The sequence below is a fragment of the Orbilia oligospora genome (assembly GCF_000225545.1).
Source record: "Orbilia oligospora ATCC 24927 unplaced genomic scaffold scaffold00078, whole genome shotgun sequence".
NCBI classification, from domain to species: domain Eukaryota; kingdom Fungi; phylum Ascomycota; class Orbiliomycetes; order Orbiliales; family Orbiliaceae; genus Orbilia; species Orbilia oligospora.
This window is the reverse complement of record NW_011645635.1, coordinates 2,078,220-2,100,496: the sequence shown is the minus strand read 5'-3', so window position 1 is coordinate 2,100,496 and position 22,277 is coordinate 2,078,220. Positions and strand designations below refer to the sequence as shown.

Below are 22,277 nucleotides of genomic sequence, written 5' to 3'. Positions count from 1 at the left end.
ATTAATAAATTGGAAGCTGAGCCCTTTTAGCATGAAGAAGCTTGCGTGATTGCCGGGACGGCTGATATTGATTGGTCACATGCGGCGGTTTCTCACGTTTTTGAGTAGAGATGCATCGATGGCGTCTCTCTCAGCCAGAAGCCTTTTTGAAATTGAGAGTGATAGATGCCGACCAAGACCGCGACGGCGATGCGATGACTGAACACTAAATTTCAGCCTTCGGTGTATCCCGGCGCGAATTGGAAGCAGGAATTTGCCTGCCAATCAGGGGATATCGCCGGCATCAGTTGAATTTCCCCGAATGCGAAGGCTAAAACGTGGGATACGTTCTCCCCACAGATACTGTTCGCATAGACTCATTGGCTTCTTGGCTTTTTGTAAAGACGAAGGCCCCCTAATTCTCAGCGTCTATATACCGAGTGGGGTCGGCTTGTTAACTGACTTTCGATATTTCAACTTCAGGGGTTCTCCATATCGATATTTTCTTGCTTTCAAACTTGAGTTTTTTTGAGCGATGTCTATTGCAGGATCGCAAGCTACCAGAGCCCAACCAAACAACCCAATTGTCGGCCCATCCAGTACTTCTGCTCCTGCTCCTGCTCCTGCTCCTGTCCCACCTGTGACGAGACAGCCACCTGCACCGGCACCTACGTTACCTCGTCCTGTACTCCCTACGCCTACACTTGCACTCGCAGATAACACACCAAAGATGGCTGCCGTCACTGCTCTCATCAATCCCTTGACCGCCTGCAAAGGCGGGAAGACCAAGGTCTCGATTTACTCCCTGCTAAGCACAGGAAAGCTTGCTTTCGAGCAAAGGCTTCTCGGGGACGCCACCAGCAAACTCAGAGGTGCTGGAGGTGCTGCTCAGTTGCAAAACATGTCTTATCTTTCATCGATGGTTATCGACGATGATGTAGGTTCCCAATATTAATGCACCCGCATTTACGCATTCTTGAGAGTTCAATAATAACTAACTAATATTTTTGACTGCAGGTTCATGTCTTCGGCGTCAATACCGATAAAAAGCTCGCTTTAGTCAGTCCAGCATACCAAGCTACTGATTTGGTGATCGAAAGTGGATATTTCGCTGGATGCAGCGATGGAGAGTCTGATGGGTGGTTTTTCTTCCAATCGTAAGTCATAGCAATGTTATCGGCCACGCGAGAGATGGGCAAACAGCTTACAAGCCCTGAATCCCTACAGTGAAGACGTGGCAACAAGTACATATCCACTTTACGAAATGCCTGTCTGGGGCACCAAACTCGAGAATGCCAAAAAATTAGAAGGGCTCATCGCACCTTGCAAAAAGACATCGATTGCTGCTTGCTATGATGGCGAGCACCGATGGATCGCATATCAGAGTTCCGAAAATGCCATTGTTCTCAGAAACATCGACACTGATAAACGTATGTATACAACATTATAACCTGAAATCTCGTATAATGCCTTTATCTGACTTTTCGTTTGTTTTTTAGATGCCATTGTTGAAGACTCAAGATGGACGACGAAACTCGCCTCACCAATCGGCGTCGTTTATGTCCCCGGCCACAGCACTCGTGGACACATTTTCATCTACTATCTTCATCAGGATTTGTCTTTGAGAAGAGCTTTCGTTGAAATCGATGAAACCTTCGACTTCAGAGGCTACGGAGAACAGGTTGTTGTTGATAAGGCAGTCAACATCGCCAGTTTCACTCAATTGACTATCGTTGCTGATCCAACGTGCAAGTCAAATTATATCTATGCAGCCAGAAACCCCACCACTACTCAGGTCGCCACGATTCCTGACAACTGGGGTGCATCCATCACCAGGCTGCAAGAATACTACTACAGCCAGATCAAGCATAACCACCTGATCGGAAACGAGAAGGAGGGGCATCATCACGGCCCAGGACACGTCCACCATGAAAATAACGGTGGTGATGGCTTTCCTTACTTCCCAGGTCGCCCTGGATCTGAGCACGGCGGTCATAACGGCGGTATTCACTTTGGGGGCCATGAACACCCCCATGGATGGAGAAGCCCACCTCCTTCATACGGCGGGCATAGCTATAACGGAGGGCTCTATTCCCATGGCCGCCACGCACGCGGCCTTCCTTTTGGCGATATGAACGATCTAGAGGTCGAGCTTGGCAAAGTCAAGATGAACGCATTGCTGAAGATGCACCTCGGTGAGCCACGCGTTGAATATTACAACAAGCCGGTGCACTATGGTGGGCATCAGTAGCACCAGCATGCACACATAGTTTGAGGTGGTCTGGTATCTTGGGAAGCTGGGATTGCAACTTAACTGAATACCATGTAATTTGACTTTTTTTCCTCTTTCTTTTTGCGGATATCCCATTCTTTTTCCTTTGTCGTTATCGCCATTCCGATCGTTTGCTCATGCATCTCCGTATATAGTTTTTTTTCTTATGTTTTCTGATTAGTATATGCCTATAAATTTCTCTCTTTCTTTTTTCTTCGGTGGACTCCTAGGATCCCCCATGTGATATGGTGATTTGCTATGATTTACGGAGCCGAAAAGTTCCAGATCGATGGCCAAAAGCCATCTATGAGAACACTGCCAACTTGATGGCAAAAGCTTGAATCGACGATGCTCATCGATACGTCGATGCATCGCATGAATGAGCCGGTGAATCTGCAGTGCACTGATTGATTGTCCCGCGCAAGGCTGAAAAGCCATAATGCTTTTGTTTCGCCGTTGAAAGTGATACATTTGCCGTTCTCAAATGTTCCGAGTGCGGATTATCAGCTGCATGGTACCAAACTTGTTGCCGCTGTGCAATTTAGGAATGAAAAGCATATTTGTGAGTGAATAGTCGAATGATTGCCGTTCTCGATTTGCGAGTGCGATTGTCCATATGGGGGGCTAAACTGGTTGCCGCTGCGCACTTAGGATGAAGATATCCACTCTTGGCTCCCCACCCTCTGGTTTACGAGAAAATCCCCACCACCCCTGGCTCAGACAAAAATCACGCGGGGTCGGCCGCTTTGAAACTTGTGCGGGGGCTGAAGATTCTGCGCTAGGATCCAGGCCGGGGCTTGAGTGAGAACCCGTGTTGGCTGGCACCGCGAGACCCAAATGATGGCGCTCTTCAGGCGGCAGGTCTCGATCGCTTCGACATTGGAGCTGAGCCGGCATCGATGCGAAATTCGGTACTCAGAGCCCGGCATCCTAGTCGATTGATATCTATTCCAAATGTGCAATTCAGCTTTCCCACGTATGTCGGGGACTGGCGGGTGCACTGCAGCACTGTCTCCTTCCGAACTATTAACATGCCATGTAAATTGCGACGCTTTATTTTTCGCTCCATTTCAAAAGTTGATAGCGTTCCAGGACACGAGCGACAAAACTTTTCACAATACCACCCTCTCGCGCAATATCTATTTTCAAACGATAGCTCTCCTCGTACATTTCCTATTTTCAAAGCGTCCCTATTCTAATAGTATTCCCATCTTGCCTGCCTTCCTGTACTCGTACAGTACCACCCCTCGTATAGCACTTACCCTCGCATAACATCTATTCTTACATAATATCAATCGGGATATCCTTTAGTTCGCTATTTTGCTATTCATCAGTAGCCTCGAGACCAGGCGATTCATCAGTGGATCTTTTTATGGCGGCAGCTTGCTTCATACGACAGACCTAAGCTCACACGATACCACATAATCCTGAGCTGGGCATCATACGCTCGGCCGGTCTAAACGGCAGCGATGGGTAAGAAAACGCCGGAGCATAAGCCGGGATGGGGCTCCGAATACTACTACACAGTAGAGTCATTTCACATCAATGTCGGTTCTGGAGATGGCGCCATACATATAATGACCTATGGCGATGATAACACCACCACCCAACGCCAAGTGGTCAGGGCGGTTTTCATGGATGGTGGCAGACTTGAAGGTGCCGATAACAAAAACAAAAAAGTTGCAAAGGGCTTAAATCATCAGAATCGATGGACCGTCAACCGGACGATCGAATATATCGAGAAAAACTACGACTGCCAAAATAAGCATGATAATAGGCTACGGTTCAATTATTTCATTGTCACGCATTGGGACTCGGATCACTACGCTGGTATCATCAGGGCGCTGAATGTTTTCATGAGAGAATCGTGGAGTTCGAATTTTGTAATCAATGGTAAAATATGTATGAACAGAGCCTTTTTCAAAACAGACGGAAGCCCCGAGTCATTCTTTGTGGCACCCTACTTCACGAAGGCGGTAACCAAGGTCCAAGCCAAGGGCAAGGACTGGGATGGTACGACCCTAGATAATCTACGCGGTCGCCTTGAAGGAAGGTTCGATGACTTGTTGCACGTGGATTATACCACACTTTTGGTAGATATTGCAAATCCTGGCTTGTTTGGTGGGTGGGGCAAGCAGCAACTTCAGTTAAGGACCGAGTGTGAGAATCTTCTCGGTCGAAATTTCCTTCAAGATGAAGATCAGGGCGATATCCCTGCGAATCCGGATGGTGTCTCCAGCCTGACAGATCTAATCAACGATTTTCCACCACAACTTCACAAGCCATTTGACGGTCATGATTTGGCAAAGGATGAAAAACCCAAGAAAATACCAGCAATGTACTGCATAGCTGTGAATCAACGCACAATGGGCAAATACCCTTTTGGAATATACACAACGCTCACAAATAAGTCGTCCATAGTTTGCATGATTGTATGGAAAGATGGTATTGCGAATCATCGATCTCATTACCTTGCTGGGGATGCGGACTTGAAACTTGAACAGAGGCTCCTTGGTTGGATAGTTCCCGGTTGGGATGACCAAAATGTTACCGTTCCTTCATGCTCGAGCATGAAACTCAGCCACCACGGCTCTAGATCATCAAACCCATTGGATATGATGATGGCATTGAATCCGCTTAGCATTTTTGCGTCAGCAGGCTCGGTGAAGTCTCATGCACATCCCCGTAAGTAATACGAAACTTAAATGATACAACATATTTCGGCGTTCTGCAGCGTCCAGACTACGTTCTGCATTTACTAATATGCCTTTTTTGAGTATAGGATGGGAGCTCCTTGCGTTTATGGATATCTGGGACCTGACTAGAGATGAAACTGGAAAGAATGAGGACAATCCTTATCATGAAAATCTGTTCTTCTTGACTTGCTACCCAATTTGGTTAACGCTAGATCACAATAAATTCTCCCTTGCAGAAAGAAATACGAGGGAGTTGACATCGAAAAGCTTCGAAGATGAATATACAGAATTGGTCAATGCATACGATGTGCTCAACCCGGGAAAGCCTCTCGACGCTCGGGGTCTTTTAGCGGGCTGGCACAATCTGAAGAATAAGAATATTACTCAGGCACAGTACATATGTGGTAGACTATGCGCTCGTCTGGAGCAGATCTCCCATATCCGACCCGGCAATCTTGACCTCAAAGCGGGTGGAGTAGCCTTAGCCCAGGGCAACCCAGTTATGACTACAAACTCAAGTAATGTCATTTTTGTTCAGATCTCGTCTGTCGGAGAGCGGAGCTTGGAAGGGGTGACCCGTATACATATGACGGGGGTATCCCCTAACAGCGGTCGTATACATCACGCACCATTGCGCAAATACCTGGCTGAGAAACCCGATTGGGCGGTGCAACAGCCCCCAAAGGGTATAGACGATAGCGACGACCGCGGGGTATCAAAAAATAGACTTAAAAAACTGGCCAGGGAAACGAACACATTGCGAAAACATCCCATGAAAACTAGAAGCCAGAAGAAGGGGGAGGAGGAAGGGAATGGAATCTCCAGAATATTCTCAGAGGAAGACGAGGTCTGGGACTTGGCCTCTCTTGAGGATGAATTTTTGGAGGATTTTGGCGATGAGGACGATTTTGCATCAATATCAAGATTGAAGCCCAGCCAATCGCAAAGTCTTCTTCGACTCGATCAACCACATTATTTGGTTCCGGAGACGTTGAGCACGCCCCCCGCGAATGCTTGCGTCGTTCGATTACCAGCAGCCCACCCAATGTTTGATTTTATGGAAGAAATGGCATGGCGGTTGCTCATTGTTGACCAAAAACCCGTCTCCGGAAAGGATATTCCCATTTCGGAAGCAGACGAAGTCGCCAAATGGTTTGCCACGGTCCACGGGAATAAAGCACTGCCGCTATCAATCAGATTTGAAACCTGGCCACCACCCAACGCCGTCAGCACATCAGACCGCGATATCACTTTGGATGCAACCACCATCCCGGTTTTATCATTCGATTTCTTGATCGGTGAAAACAAGATCATGATGGACACAACTTCAGCTGCGGGTGTTCTGGATGGGCTCGATAAGTCCGTACTGCAGGACATGACGGATATCTACGCGATGCTGATATTCGGACTCAATCCTGCCACTCCTAGCTTCGAGGTGTCTCTCACAGACGTTGCAAAGTTCTTTGGTTATTCAATGGACGACTTCTTATTATTTAGGATTTTGGGCCAAATGACTCTAAAACTTGACATTGAGTCTACCACCGCGACAGAGAGGAAACGCAATGCTCTCTGGTTCAGTCCCGGTCAAAATTGGGAAACTGTGCTTCGACTTCAATTCCTCGCGGAGACTCCAACCATCAATGACCTACTTCGACAACATTTAAGCGATTTCAGTATCTCGAATGCGAAAGTGATTGGCAAGACTATCGCGACTCGAAAAACGGAAAGATCTGGAGATGTAGCTGCCTGCGAGAGTCAACTTACATTCATGTTAGACTTTGATATCGGTGTGATTAAGTTGGAAGCATCCTTAGAACTCTCAGAAACTGAGGTCTTGCTGCGGCTTCGCAATAACCAATCGCCAAAGATGGGCCTGCAAGATATCCTCTCTTGGTTAGGCAAGAAGCTTGGTGAGAACACCTTGAACCTAAATGAGCTTCTCCAATCAGCGAGTGAAATACTTGATGCATCTAAAGTCGTCTTCCGCGGCTTGGATATCGTTCTTGCCGTAGGCGAAGATGGGAAGCTCACTGAGATAGATAGAATCGGTATATCATTTCAAGTACAGGTGAAAATTGGGGAATACGACGAATTCAAGGGTCAATACCCAGTAGTCTTTCGGTTTGACTTCGAATGGTCGAGGGCATTCGGGCCATCTCTCGAGGGATCTTTATGGCTACGTGAGTCAATTCAACCTATTCTTCTGTCCTTCGATTGTACACTGACATAAGCTCCATAAACATAGCTACCCCCGATTTTAAGTTAGGAAAATACATAAAAGCAACCCCAGGCTGGGAACGCCATAAAGTCTTCGAGCCTCTGACGGATGACCCTTCAAAGAACGCTGACAGCCTTAACCTCAAAACCCTAGTGTCATCGGAAACAGTCGACAACATCCCCAAAGGTATACCTACAGACATAACCCAGCTCTCAATCCGCATTACCAAGACTGGTATCCGCTTCCAAGGAAAGATTCAATGCGAAAAGCCCCAAGATGATGAGCAAAGCAAAGTTCCACAGCTCTACCTGGATGAAGTCAGGCTGGCAGCTGAATACAATTGGGCCAAAGAGACCCGCGGCTTCCATGTCTCCCTTGGCGTTGATATCTATCTTGACCCGCCAAATACAAATTCGAAGGGGGAGATGTTGCCAGATCTCGAACCTGCTAGATTCAGAGGGGACGTGATTTATGATAGCACTGATAAGTCATGGGCGCTCAGTGCTCATCTGGAAGACTTGACTGTCGCACACATCGCATCCTTCTGGAGCGAGCGATCACGAGGTGGAGCCATGGCGTTCTTGGAACGGATGGTCATCAATTACATTGAGCTCGACTACTACTATAACGGCTCCAGTGGCGCAAAAAGCTTCACTTTTAAAGGTTTCCTCTCGGTCGGTTTGCTCAACTTTGATTTGAAATATGAAAATAGGGGTGAAGGAGACTGGGAATTTGTAGCCAGTGTGGGCGCGGGCGCAAACACAAACGGTGCCACAATCAAAGGCATTCTTACCGACTTCATTGGAGAACCACCTGAGGAGCTTCCTGAAGCCGTGGGTGATATTGAAATCGGCGCACCCGAGTCAGGGGGCGAACTGATAAAGTTCCGATGTTTCGAAAAAGAGGAACACACTGTCTTCATGTTCACCCTCAAAGTCTCCAAGATTTCTCTTTCGTTCATGCAAATCCGGAAGATTGTCGCAGGAGAAGAGGGCAAGAATGTCAAACCCAAGAGGATTATCAAAGCTGCAATCACGGATATCCCAACCATCGATGTCGGAATCATTGGCAAGCTCCCACAGCCCTTCGACCAGCTCTTCTTCCTATGGACTAGCGATCCAGGGGCAGAGCTGACTAAGGCCACGGACAACAAGCCCCGCGGATTACTCAAATCCGAGCTAGACATCATCAACAGCGTCGAGAACCAAGCAGCTACCGAAAAGCTATTCTTCAAGAAGATCAAGCCAGATCCAGAGTATAAACCAGGCGACGTGGTCATTAGCTCCGGCTCCCATATCTTCATTGTAATGAAGAAACCCGGCGGCGAATCAAACGTCCTGCTCGACTACGCCTTCAAGAAATCCGGAGCGAATGAGAAACCCAAGGCTCTTACTTCCGGAAACGACCTGGGCGCCAATGACGGAGAAGCACCTGCCGGTGACAACAAGGGCTCCAAGGCGCCCCTAAAGAAATCAATCGGCCCACTTTCCATCGAGAACATCGGCCTCATTTACAAGAACGGAGAGCTAGGAGTCATGTTTGACGCCACCTTCTTGATGGGACCAATTGGCCTTTCCCTGCTGGGTTTTGGGGTCAAAGTGCCCTTCAACAAGGAGTACAACCTCAAGAATCCACCGCCCATCAGCAAAGTGAGCTTCCAGCTAGAAGGGATGGTTGTGTCCTTTGACAGACCGCCATTGACTGTCGCAGGAGGCTTCAAGAGGTCTGAGAAGGATGGAATCATAAGCTATGCTGGTGGTCTCATCATCAAATTCGATCCCTGGCAACTCCAGGCTGCTGGAGTGTATGCTTCTGTTCCGAGGAAGTGGAATAAAACAAAAGCAATCACGGGTGGAAACGAGGTTGTATCGGTTAACGACAATCCTCAAGATTTGAATGATAAATTCACAATGGTGTTTATATACTTCAAACTTAACGGTCCGTTGTTCAGCGTGGGTTTTGCCGATATTTCTGGTCTCACAGGCGGGTTTGGTGTCAACTCAGACATCACTGTTCCAACCATCGAGCAAGTCGTCATGTTCCCATTCGTTAAGCCCGGTGGAACCGGCGATCCGAATGACTCCCCGCTTGCGACCATCAATGGACTATTGAACGGGACCTGGTTCAATCCATCTGAAGGCAAATTCTGGGTAGCAGCTGGCCTCAAAGTCAGCGCATTCCAGATGCTCAACGTCGACGCCGTTCTCGTTCTCAAATTCAACCCAGGCGTACAAATGGGTATCTACGGAGTAGCCACTTGTGACGTCCCCTCCTCCAAGTCTCCAGTCAAATTCGCATACGTCGAGATGGGCATATCCTGCACGCTAGACGTAGAGGCCGGGACCTTCAAGGTGGAAGCCCAGCTGTCTCCCAAGTCATTCGTGCTACACCCAAGTTGCCATTTGACTGGTGGCTTTGCTCTGTTCTCCTGGTTTAAAGACGGCGAGAATGCAGTCGCCGGAGACTGGGTCATGACCATTGGTGGGTACCATCAAGCCTTTGTTGCGCCGAAGCAATACCCCAAACCACCCAGACTACGAATCAGTTGGTCGCTGGATGACCACTTGAGTGTTAGTGGAGAAGCATACTTTGCAATCACCCCCAAAGTCTGCATGGGCGGCGGTAGATTACACGCCGCACTCTCGCTTGGCGCGCTCTACGCCTTCTTCGACGCCTACGTGGACTTTTTGATCAACTTCAAACCATTCCACTTCCAAGCAGAGGGTGGAGTGTCCGTTGGCGTTCGCTTTACGCTTGATCTTTGGTTGGTCACCATCCGCATCAGCGTGGAGATTGGAGCCACTTTGAAATTGCGCGGCCCACCAATGGGTGGAATCGTCCATGTCGACTTTTGGGTATTCGGATTCGATATCGGATTTGGTGAAAGCCCTAGACCTGCACCAAAACTATCAATCGAAGAGTTCTTCCAAACTGCCCTAAAGGACTCAAAACCCACACAAGGAGCAATGCTTTCCCTCACAAACGGTCCGGACAAATACACCTCTTCTGAGGATGATGTCGAAGAACAAGCTGCTGTCGAAAAGGCATTTTTGATCACCTGCGAATCCGGTCTTGAACCAGAAGACAAGAAAGAAACCAAAGAAGGGGATGCATGGTGGGTTCGTCCGGACGACTTTGGGTTCCAAACTACCTTGAAATTCGCAGCAAACGATATTACGTTCATCAAGGATTTCAGGGTTGATAACAATATGTTGCTATCAAAAGCGACGAGGCAAACTGTTGCTGTTCCGGAGAGGTGCAAGAACATCTATGCCCGCCCGATGGAAGTCACGGAGAGTGTAAAGTCTGCAGTTACGGTTACAGTGTACCAATACTCCAAGGATGTGTGCGCGTTGCGTAATACCGATCCAGGTGATATGTTGGCGTTCATGCTTTTGGACAGGCAGTGGCAAGTTGAAGCTATTGAAAAAGCAGTTCCGACTTCTGTTTGGGGAAAATTTAAGTAGCTCTTTTCTCCTCCTCTTTATCCTTTTCCATCTATATATTTTTTGAACACGTTTGACTGATAACTTTGCAGACGACCCCAAAACCGACCCCCAACGCAGCGGCAACAAATCCTCCGAACTCCTCAGCGGCACCAACGTTTCCATCCCGCTAGTAATGGGCCTCAAAATCAAACCCCCAGCACCAGAAATGTCCCCCGACTACATCCAGCAATTCAACATTGTAAAAGACATGAAGCAATCAGTATACACCGACAGCACCGTAATCGGTTTCCCGACAGCACAGGAGGGTTCGAACAGTTGGTTGCCCAGGCGGGGTGCGAAATTGGATGCAAATCAGGTGGTGACTACTTGGGAGAATTCGAAATTTGATCCCGCCACGGTGGTTACGGCGTGGGCGTTGAAGATGAAGTATAAGGAGGGCACAACTGTTACCGGTGCTAGACCGAAGGAGTTGTTGAATCGGTATAAGCAGATGGTGCCTGCTATGCCTCTGGTTGCGGTTGGTAGTTCTAGTTGATTTGATTTGATGATGATTGGTGTTGCTTTTTTGGATTTCAGAACTATATATTTTGTAATGGAGTAGTAGTTTTTTTTTCCCCTTTACGAACGTTTTGCTTGACTTTTATTTTGTTTGTTTCGAATACAGAATAAAGATTAATTGGAATGAGAGGTATTGCATTGTCGCTTGTGTTTTTGTTGGGCGACTACGACTAGTGATTGTGGGTACGGCCCACTATGGCCGGGCACTGCCGCATATTTGTTAGGGACACAAGCGGTTTGCTCGAGACAAAAGACACACGCAAGCTAGTTTGTTAGCGACACACGCAAATTGTTAGCGACACATAAAAATTTAGTAACGACACACGATATATATCAGCAATAGATGGGGGTAAAAGCTAAGGGTGATATACACATACTCCGATACCACTCGGCCGGATTCGAGATAACTCCGATGCACCATAGACATGCACTGTCGGACTACTGTAGGACTAGGATTAGTCTGAGGTTAGCGAAAGGCAACTTCCGGGTTTCCGAAGGGCTCATAATTATCGGGCAACCAGGGAGTCTGGTGTTGTGGAGTATGTATAGTGTGGTGGAGTTTATATCGTGGTGATGTCGCGTGATGTTTGATTCCGTGCACCGAGGCCAGATCACGTGATGAACTTCGGCATCAAGAGTAAGCCTTGTTTTTTCAAAAAGTTTATCGTAAACATCAAAGAACCAAATTATCACAAAAACCCAACACTAACACATCGTTTAAAAATATAAAAAAAAACTTAAATTATATTACCCAAATTTAAACCTTTAAATTCAAAATAACACATTTTTTTATATAGGATTTTATTCCTCCTAGCCAGTAAATTTTGCTGAGAAGAACAGCGGGGCACGGATACAGGGAGGACTATAGAGACCCTTCCTTTCAGTCAGGCATAAATTAAAGTGTATACGTGTAATACATGTATGATATCTGCTCAAACCTGCGCATGCTCATGGAGGTTTAGCTATATATGGTCTAAACTTAAATTTAAGGTTTAGTACTCTCTGTCACCACTTGATTTGATTCGAATCTACAAGTATATACCTAAGCATATATGCATAGATTAGGCGATTAACTCGCGGGAGAGCGTCTGCAATAAAAACACCCAAAACCAGGCCATCTCATCAACGCTTATTATTTCTGCTACTAGGCCGCTGCTAGGCCCAAAACACTATCTTCGCTACTTATACACCTGGGCTTGAACCGCAATATATCCCAATATATCCCCTCCGACAAGCGCGAGGCGCCTAGGCTATACCCGGTACAAAATGATTTCCTTCTCGGACTTCACATCAGCGTTGCAGAAGATAACAGCACACGAGTATGGCTGGAAGTACATTGTTGCCGTTGCAACAGTCATTGCCACGGTCCTGATATCGTGCAACTGGACCTACCTCAACACCGGGTACCGCGGGCCCGGGTGTCCTCAAATCTATAAACCACGAGCGGAAAGCCCTACCCGCGGGCGAGATTGTATCCACCTACACTGGACCTTTCCCAACGATGGTACGTTGGACTTTCGCGAGAAATTCTATTTCGATGGCAATGACCCTGACAGTCTGCGGAAGGAGTTGGGGAGATATGGAATGGCTGGAAGTACGTGTATATGATCCGGTGATCTTCTTCAAAAAAATTGGTTATAAACTCCAAAGCTACGACGATTTTGTTATCGGTTTGCTAGTTATGTGGTTGATGCTAATTTGAACGGGCCAGTCATTGTCTTACCAACGTTACACGGATATATACTCGGGCATGGGAAGCTTCTTCTCGTCGATGATGGAATTACGACACGAGATCTTATTTGGCCTTCCTCCGCCCGTACTTTTTTTTTGGCCGTGTATCCCGAAGACGCATTCCAAGCGATGATTTCAGTCGGCTCCCCGTTATTAGAGACGTTAGCGAACCCAGGTCCTACCTGGGCAAACCCGAAAGATATTCGTGATTTCGAGGAGATGGTCTGGACAATGCGCCAGTCCTTCGGGAAGTCCAGGGGAAGGAGCAAGGCCACTTGATCGGCAACAAATCCTTCATGGCGACACCATCGATCACTAATCTCATATCTTATTACCATAGGAGGCCTGTAAAAATAGTAACCGACCCTTGCTTTCATATTTCTGCAAACCGTATAAATATGCATTCTGGTCCGCTTTTGTTGCTAGCAAGGATGCTATGTGTATCTAAAGTCGTCGCTTGATGGCCACAAGATAAACTCGTCGCATTTAATATAATGGAAGAAGGAGGCCTGACCCCGGTACCAGGTTAACGAAAGGAGAACCTTAGCATAATAGATAAGAAGTAGAGGTTGTATGATATTGAAAGCGGTGCCGCTCAAAGCAGAGTACTCAGCATCTGTATATAGTTATTCATCACCGTAGGGACTTTGCTAAGTCTTCCGAGAGTATTTATTATCTTCACGGCGTCTTATAGGCCCTTCTAAAAGTTCCCATCTGATATCTGGTCAGTATAAAGCGTTAGTTCTGGGGATTTCTCCATGTTCTAAGCTGTCTGCCTGTCCCTGTGAGACGGCCTTGTTAGTATGACCCGATTTAAGGCCGACTTTTCATTAATATCCACTTCCGCGACCCCCATTACCGTCATCGTCATCATCTTCCTCCTCCTCAGCGTCATCTTCATCTCCATCGTCGTCGCCATCATAGTTATTGTTCTCGTCGTAATTGTTATCTTGATTGTGGTCGTCGTTGTCACTATCATCGGCGTCGTCGTCATCATCGCTCTCCTCATTATCTTCCTCCTCCTCCTTAACACCACCACCATCAGTACAGTTGTCTCCGGCAGAGAATGGAGACAAGAAGCGTAAGAAAAAGTAGCGGCAGGCCGCTGCTGGGCAGCACTTTTGGCCTTGCAGACCTACCACGTATACCAGTAAAAAGCCGCAAACGGGGAGTTCCGGTCCCTCCCCCAGTGGGTCCCCTCGATCCCGATGCTGCGGCTCCTATCGCCCGCGGAGCCGACTCCCCTGCGCCTGCAGAGCAGGGTGCCTTTGCCCCTAATTATCGCATGAGGCAGGATGTAGAAGCACATGAGCGCGCCGACATAGCCGTCGAAATCGACCTTGAACCCTTCGGGTTTCCAGGCCTGCAGGCCTGTTTCGTGAACCTCGGAATTCCCTACCTCCCATGCGATGACAAGGGCTGGCAAGAACGATTAGAGCGAATCATCTTCCACCCGATAGGGAGGGTTAAGTCGGTCCGGGAGGTGGGCTACTGGCTTTTCCGCCAGGTATACAGCATCAAGACCGTCGAATTAGTGGTATATTCCTATCCCAGGACGAAAAGTGAAACAATGAAGTTGGATCTTCCTTAGGGCAATTGCTGATTTAAGTATACTGTATCAACTTAGACAATACCTTTGGCGCCCAATGGGCCTTACCATCGACACCAGTTCGATGGTAATAAGTACCCCCGCTTCGGTATTGCTCAACACTGCTACCATACCAGCGAGCGAATGGAGTTCCGCGTCAAGATGATGCTAAGACAACGAGTTGTCTTACTCCTGGTGATCATTTACTTGATCTACCAGGGGGGTGTTGAAATATACACCGCACGGAAGTCGGTCAAGGAGGTGGCCGAGGTGGCCCTCCAAGTGATTTTGGGGGCTATGGCTGGGCTGGGTGCGCTTTACAGCGTTCTGCAGGTCGCTATGGTTTAAACCCATACCCGGTTAACGATACTAATAGGTCTATATTTTCGAATATAGGCCGGGTCGGTTAGATATCCACCCCATTGATGATCTGGCTGTCATGCGAGGCTTTGATGGGGAGGAACGAAAAGAGCGAAGGTGTACATATTCTTGTCCACTGCCCGGATCCTGATGAAGCGAAAGTAATAAACGCCGCTGAAAATTCTCAGGCGCTATACTTGCTTTAAGAATGGTGTATTATGATCTGCCATCAAGAGGACTGGGAGCAGTACTGCTCTGATTGAATTGGAGTTAAGCGAAGATGCTTGCCATGCATGAGACGATTTTCTGTGAGCTGCCTTTCATGATTGTAGTTAGCGAACTGAGAGTGAGATGGCGTAAATTACAACCCACAAGTTAGTACAGAGTACATCCCTTGCCAAGCAAAGTAAGTAGGAAGACGGTCTATCCAACTGGCTGTGAAAAGCATAAAGGCGATTTAGGTGACCATGACTTTTTAGAAAAGGCTTGGTAAACAGGTAGGTGGAAACCTGTGCAAGCTTTGGAAACTTTTATTTAGATCGGTAGGGAAATCTAGCTGGATACCATGGATTCGAGGGAAATCTTGCAATCTTAACATGTATGTAATTCGTGTACAAGGCCCCTCGGCTCGGTTCGGCTCGGCTCGGTAATTCTAAGTTTAATCCCGCCCAGCCGCTAAAAGTTTGAAGGCCCCCAGGTTTGTCGGCCAATGGGATGGGGTATCAAGCTAGTCACCCTTGCCTGCCCCCACTTTTACCCATGGTGGATGGGCGCGTGAAAGACTGTACAGTCCGCGAGTTTTAGGTCTTTGGGGGTTGAAATAGTTGTATAGGATAGCTTCCGGCGGTTATGTCCGAGGGCGTCTAGGACCGAGACAACATGTCCCGGACGCGAGACAATCCCGTGAGCGTGCGATCATATGTACATAGGTTACTACATTTAAAATTTCTTATGACTGAGAGTATACTTTTATTTCCTAACTTGGGTATTCCTTTGGGTATTCCATACGCCGGAAGTAGTCAAGAATGTCAAGGCACGGGCCTACTTCCTGGTTAAAAGATATAGCTGCTTAATTGAACTCCTTGATTATATATTTCATAGTGTATGAAACGCCCATCACTCAGCCTACAAAGTACTAGGTACCTATGTGTTACACTCGACTACTAATACCATTGCGTATATTAGAGCAAAAGGGTATTAATTTAGGGAGTCGAGTAACATTCTGCTAACTAGCTTAATGCTTATTAGTCAGGTGTAAAGTAAAATTTATCAGCGAATCGGCTGATTGATCGGGCTATCCTCTTTTCGGGTAAATACATGTGTAAAGAATGTAACTAAAATATTTATCTAAGCAGCTGCGTCTAGTCCACGAGATAAACCCCACACAGCCAGTCTTTCATTGCTCGAAGTTAGTTTGCTTTGCATAACTCCTGTGATAGCTAGAGGCCCCGTTCCACTGGATTTGACCTCCATTCGAGGCAAGTTTCCGCTTTAATCTTGAAAATCTACTCCTTCGTTGATTTTTCGCCCTCCTATAATAACTTGGGGTCTTTTTCAAGTTTTGCGATTTGATCTTTTGTTAGTCTCTCACCGTCGACCCGGGATGTTCAGAGCCCTCTACTTCCACATAAAAAATATCATGGGCAAGCTCACTAGACTGCCTGTCTTAGTTTCATCCTTTCCGACGAGGATTGGATTACGCATCTCCTTATGGTCACCGCATGCGGGCTGAGATATGTTGACACCGCTTAGCCAGTTTATCGAGAGGCGATTTTCTGGCTCGCTAATTGTGGAAGCCCCTTGCAAATCTCTTGCCCTGGCCTGCGCCTGCAGGGCTCCCCCGTCTCCAAAAATAGTTCTCTGGGCCCGTGAGAGGGGAGAAGAGTCCATTACTGGCGCCTTCGCCAAATATTGGGAGAAGTCCGGCGTTCTGAGATATTCCTTATTGCTGAAGTATTGCCTATAAAAGGACCTCTGCCCTCACCTGTACTTTGCCTGCGCCCTTCGACCCTGCGCGGCCGGGCTGGCGCCGCAAGACAATCTTCGACCAAATATTGAGGTTAGCACCTAGCGCCATCGACCTCCGAAACCAATAAATTTACCATGCAGCGTTGCTAGGTATCTGGTACTTCGGTATATATATATTATTGGGTATGAACTCTTGAAATCCAATATCAAGCTGCCCGCCGCTCTATAGCTCTAACAAAAAGGGCCCAGAGTCAAGTTTTTTTTTCTCCGTTCTCTTGCCGGAAATCACTTCTGTCAGTCTCTAGAAACCTCTATAGCTATCGAATATCTATCAACCTCCAATCTCGTGGCCGAAAAGTAGTTGCATTCTGAAAAACTCAACTCTCCCCCTTCATATATATATTTCTTGCCCTGGGGGTTTCTACACTCTAAACCACCTAGGTATCTTCCCTATCTGTCAGGATTCCTAGGTAATGTCAACCTAATATTCTAAAACCAAAGTGACTTTTTGATGCAAACGTATTTATCTAACGTTTGTTTGTGACTCCCAGCTTCATACCAGTACCTTTTTACGCAGCTTCGGAACCCAGAGTTCCCAATTCACAAGAAACTAAGGATATTCACAAGAGCCGCCAGCCAGTTTCTGAAGCCAGTATCGATGCCAGTAGCAACATCCGCGCCATCTTCGCCCAACTTTTCGCCGATTCTAGTATCCTCCAAATCAGACTGCACCACCGAAGACGATATATTTGAAGTATATGCTCCAGATCAGGGCTCCCATCCCAATTATTCAAAAACTTCTCGCTTGTGGAATTTTAGCCTGAGTGGAAGAATCCGCTTCTAGCGCACTTTAACATGATACAAGATCAGATCATGTCGCGGCCCCGACATATCTGCAGCTGGTTTGCCCTTCGAGACTGGGTCTATTCTGCGTTCGAGACAACCTTCCAGTGTACATCACACCTATAACCTGATGATATATGTAACTTTAAAAAAGACTTGGACTGGGTATTCCTCGGCTATCCTTCCTAACAGGCAGCGGAAACCCACCGAAAGAAGCTAAAAATGAAAAAGGAGACCAGTTATGGTTGATTTAGTGACTTGTGATCTCGTAGTTCCCGCCCAGCTATTGTAACATTAATAATAAAATATTTTTGAAATCATAACGAGTTTAGTAATACTTTTGTTAAATAAAAGCCCAATATGATCCTAAAAGTTGGAAATAATGGTTAGGATGCGTTTGAAGCTTTTTAGTACCACAGACTATGCTTTAAAAGCAAATATGCAAATATAGTTATTTTATCCAAACTTTTAACTCGCACTTCTGAATAGTTTTGAAAAATCCAGATATCTCTGCAGCGCGGAGTTGGCAAAGGTTTTCGTTCGTATCTTGTAGAGATTCGTAGAAATTTTAAGCTCGTATTGTGAGCCTTAAAGCTTTCCAGTCAGACCACAACTCGTGTTCGGATAACTCAAAATCCGATTGGTCCTAAACATCAACTTGTTAGAAGTTGCGAGGTCACAGATTAGCTTCCGGAATCCTGTTTTATCAGTTAGCACTCTGCTTTTCGAAGAACCAGCCTTACAGACATCACACTTTTTTTTTTTATAAAATTGGCCTGCAACATCGGCCCGGGGTACAGTTGCTAAAAGTATATTCCCCAATTATATTATATTAAAACAAACAATAGCCTGTCACAACATCTGATATCAAACCCACTCACCACTTTTCTAATTTAGTTCGTCGGAATTTTCCCAGGTTAAGCCTCTCGGTCAATTTTGTCTCGGCGGTTTTATATATATATCCGCCAAGATGATCAGATGATGTGGTCTAACATGGTTAGCTTCTCGGTAAACCCATCCGATGGATTTTACCGGCTATTTTCGAATTTCTTTGACCCTAGTTAAGCTTCCTGTGTTTGTGACCTTTCTCCCAGTACTCCGTAGACTAAGTATTTATGATAACCTGAAATGCAACATCATACCGGCTGACACAAATTATATTAGCCGTTTTCATGTGCCGTACCCATGGTTTAACAAAGCTTGTGTGATATTTCTTACATGCCGAGCAACATTGGCACTTCTGCAATTGTAAAAGAAATGTATTGGGAATCAGCCTTGCCGAGCTGGCTTGAGCGTTTTAGAATTTGCAGGGATTATTTTTATCGTATAAAGGAAAATTCGGAGAGGTCTCCGAACATGAGACGGAATTAGGAAACGACGATGCCAATGCTAAAGTATAACGCAGTAGCTGTTGGACTGCTTTGCAAGACTCGTGGCCAAAACTTTATAATGGAGACCCCTTGCAGTGCTCTGCTGGAAAAGTTTTGGTATACCAGAGGCGGCGATAATTATTCCATCCAGAAACTCTAGGTTGGACGACCTCACGATATTCGAGAAGTTATGGGCTTAAAGCATGCCTTTTGGGTTGCCTTTGCAGCTTCCGCCGTTCAGGCTCAGACGCAATCACTTTGGGGGCAATGTATGCTGATCTCGAATTGAGCTCACTCATTCTTATTCTCTTTTTTCATTGCCATCATTTAATGTCGAATACTAATATCTTATATTTGAACTGAAAGGTGGTGGCGTCGGATATACTGGAGCAACCCAGTGTGCTAACGGTAGCGCTTGCACTAGGTAAGTTATTTATTCAAATTGATTTATATCATCGTCTATATACATTTGTACGGCGCTTATGGCGATCATGGTAAAAGCCTGAATGCATATTATGCGCAGTGCGTTCCTGCGTCTTCGACTACAACCACGCGAACCACGACCCCAGCGACAACCCCGTCGACAACCCCAGCAACAACAATCAGGACTACGACGCCGTCAACAACTCCAATCACTACCACATCTTCAATTCGGACCACCACTAGTTCTTCTTTTATTACGACTACAAGTTCAAGAACTACTACTAGTTCATCTCGAAGTACCACTGCGACTACCCTGCCGACTGGAACAATTACGGATTGTCTTACATCTAACAATGTCCCACAATACCTTCCTGGCTCAAGTAACTTCAATTTTGAAGCTAAGGGCTTCAATCTACGAATCCCATTTACTCCTGTGGCAGTAGCAATGCCATCAACTGTCCCACAAGTGCAAGCTGCTGTCAACTGCGGTGCTAGGTACAGGCTAAAGATTTCTGCCAAGGCTGGCGGGCACAGCTATGCCAACCATGGAATCGGTGGTGAAGATGGTCATTTGATGATTAACCTCAAGTATATCAATAGCGTAGTATTGGATACGGCTACCAATATTGCGACTGTTGGTCCCGGTGCTCGGCTTGGGAATGTTGCTTTGGGGCTTTATAATCAGGGGAAACGTGCTATTAGCCATGGAACCTGTCCTGGGTAAAATGAAGTTTTCTATTAATCCTCTGGCGGTCGGGCAACTTTATATTAACTATTTTATACTTAGTGTCGGTGTTGGGGGCCATGTACTACACGGAGGATACGGTTACAGCTCTCACACCCGGGGTCTCGCCTTAGACTGGCTGATTGAAGCCCAGGTCGTTCTTGCCGATGGATCGCTTGTCACAACCTCATCAACCCAAAATCCAGATCTATTCTGGGCTATCAAAGGCGCTGGAGGGTCCTTCGGCATCGTGGTATCCATGAAATTTAACACCTTTCCCGCCCCAGAGAGCAATATTGTCTACAGCTATTCATTTAGTTGGACTCAGGCGCAAGGTCGGGCTAGTCTTGAGGCTTTACAAGCCTATGCGAACTCGACCCAGTTCCCCCGAGAGCTTAACCTTCGTTTCTGGGTTGGTGTATTCAACACTCAAATCCTGGGAGTCTACTACGGTTCTAGAGCCGACTTCGATACTGCCATCGCGCCATTGCTATCAAAGTTAGGAAATCCATCGTCTAGCAGCATCTCTGTCATGAACTGGCTTGATACTTTGAACAATTATGCGTACGCTACTATGAGCCCTCCCCTCGATTACGACGTTGTAAGTACCCCCAATACATTCTTTCCTAGGTCTAATTCGGAAACAAGCTAATGATATCCTTTTTTAGCACGAAACATTCGTAGGTCCTACTAAATAATTTAGACAATATGGCTGTAAGCTAGTCAATACTAACACAATACAAATAGTTTGCGAAGAGTTTGATGACCACCCAACTGTCTCCTGCCGCCCTGGACGCCTTCGTCTCTTACTGGTTTACCGCCAGCAAACCTAGCAGGGTATGGAAGCACTCCCTCCCCTCCTCAATAAACCGTCCGGGTAAAGCTAACCTACGTTTTAACAACCAAAGTCATGGTATATGATGATCGACATCCACGGCGGCCCCACTTCTGCTATAAGTAATATAACTGGGGAAGCTGGCGGTTCTTACGCCCATCGCGCCGCAGTCTTCAAATACCAATTCTACGACAGCGTATTCGGCGGCGGCACCTACCCTTCTAACGGATTCGACTTTTTAAACGGGTGGGTAAACTCGGTTACATCTGTTTCTCCGGCCAATACCTGGAGTATGTACATCAACTACGCCGATACGTCGCTTTCGGTGAATGATTACGGAAACTTTTATTGGAGGGCAAATTATCCGAGGCTGAGGTCTATAAAGACAACGTATGATCCAAATGATGTTTTCCATAATCCACAGGTTGTACAGCCGGTTTAAATTCGAGATCGTGTAAATAATAGCGGGGCGGTGGCGAGTGTTGGAGGTACATGTACATATGATTATGCAAACTTATGCCATCAAAACTATCAAAATATACGTTAACCCTATACATAAAATGTTGCTATCATTCAATAATATTTGCTAGTTCGCAGTATGACATCCGCATTTAGAATTTACAAAATATTTAAGGCTGTTCCATTGCACGTTGTCGCACAGCACATTATCGACAATCTCTACACTAAAATACTTCTAACCTCATCTGGAACTTAATAGATCAATGACCACCGCGCGGGGGCGACCATTAGCTATAGACTGACATCTAGTCTCGATTTAATGGTCTCAATAAGGGGCACTCCAATTCAGATTTAAAAAGCAACATACAGGTGAAGGTTTGGCAAACTCGCTAAGAGTAATAAGAATCATTAGATGGTAAGTACACGAGTACTTACAGAAAGGAAGGTATTATAGTGATACCTACTTATACAACTAGGACCTGGGCCCTGAGCTTTAGCTAGCCAGCTTTATCAATCCCTTTAAGCCTTCGTTTCTCGCATGACTCAAAATCTGATTAAATACGGGCACCAATTCTGCAGAACCTGACTTGGTCAAGCCGTAACGCAGTTTAACAATGACATCAAATGTGGCTAAACCTGCTTAGAGTTTCTAGCCTTCCCATGCTCAGGTTAAGGCACTCATTTAAATAGGTCTTAGAGCCCCATTTCTTGTAGATCCAGGGTCCAATGCATACTCCAACATCATCTAGCTCAATTGCTTTTGCTGTCAGCTAATCTTATTTTTGGCGATGGGTAGTCCCAAAA

General features: G+C 46.4%; 5 protein-coding genes across 5 annotated transcripts; all 5 read left to right on the top strand.

Moving 5' to 3' along the window:
* Nucleotides 1-514: 514 nt before the first annotated feature.
* On the top strand, nt 515-2,230 carry AOL_s00078g610 (uncharacterized protein; the record flags this gene model as incomplete). The annotated part of the gene is made up of 4 exons (XM_011123873.1): nt 515-916; nt 997-1,136; nt 1,207-1,409; nt 1,479-2,230. 4 exons carry the CDS (start codon nt 515-517, stop codon nt 2,228-2,230), a joined length of 1,497 nt encoding a protein of 498 aa, XP_011122175.1.
* Nucleotides 2,231-3,720: 1,490 nt separating this feature from the next.
* On the top strand, nt 3,721-11,149 carry AOL_s00078g609 (uncharacterized protein; the record flags this gene model as incomplete). The annotated part of the gene is made up of 4 exons (XM_011123872.1): nt 3,721-4,936; nt 5,034-7,127; nt 7,193-10,537; nt 10,704-11,149. The coding sequence occupies 4 exons, from the start codon at nt 3,721-3,723 to the stop codon at nt 11,147-11,149; spliced, it is 7,101 nt and encodes a 2,366-aa protein (XP_011122174.1).
* Nucleotides 11,150-12,438: 1,289 nt separating this feature from the next.
* On the top strand, nt 12,439-13,182 carry AOL_s00078g608 (uncharacterized protein; the record flags this gene model as incomplete). The annotated part of the gene is made up of 2 exons (XM_011123871.1): nt 12,439-12,766; nt 12,884-13,182. The coding sequence occupies 2 exons, from the start codon at nt 12,439-12,441 to the stop codon at nt 13,180-13,182; spliced, it is 627 nt and encodes a 208-aa protein (XP_011122173.1).
* Nucleotides 13,183-13,706: 524 nt separating this feature from the next.
* AOL_s00078g607 (uncharacterized protein) lies at nt 13,707-14,839 on the top strand (the record flags this gene model as incomplete). Its single annotated transcript, XM_011123870.1, has 3 exons — nt 13,707-13,984; nt 14,062-14,440; nt 14,531-14,839. 3 exons carry the CDS (start codon nt 13,707-13,709, stop codon nt 14,837-14,839), a joined length of 966 nt encoding a protein of 321 aa, XP_011122172.1.
* Nucleotides 14,840-19,222: 4,383 nt separating this feature from the next.
* Nucleotides 19,223-21,456, top strand: AOL_s00078g606 (uncharacterized protein; the record flags this gene model as incomplete). The annotated part of the gene is made up of 7 exons (XM_011123869.1): nt 19,223-19,301; nt 19,399-19,456; nt 19,534-20,175; nt 20,243-20,780; nt 20,848-20,859; nt 20,927-21,016; nt 21,088-21,456. The coding sequence occupies 7 exons, from the start codon at nt 19,223-19,225 to the stop codon at nt 21,454-21,456; spliced, it is 1,788 nt and encodes a 595-aa protein (XP_011122171.1).
* Between the last annotated feature and the right edge of the window lie 821 nt (nt 21,457-22,277).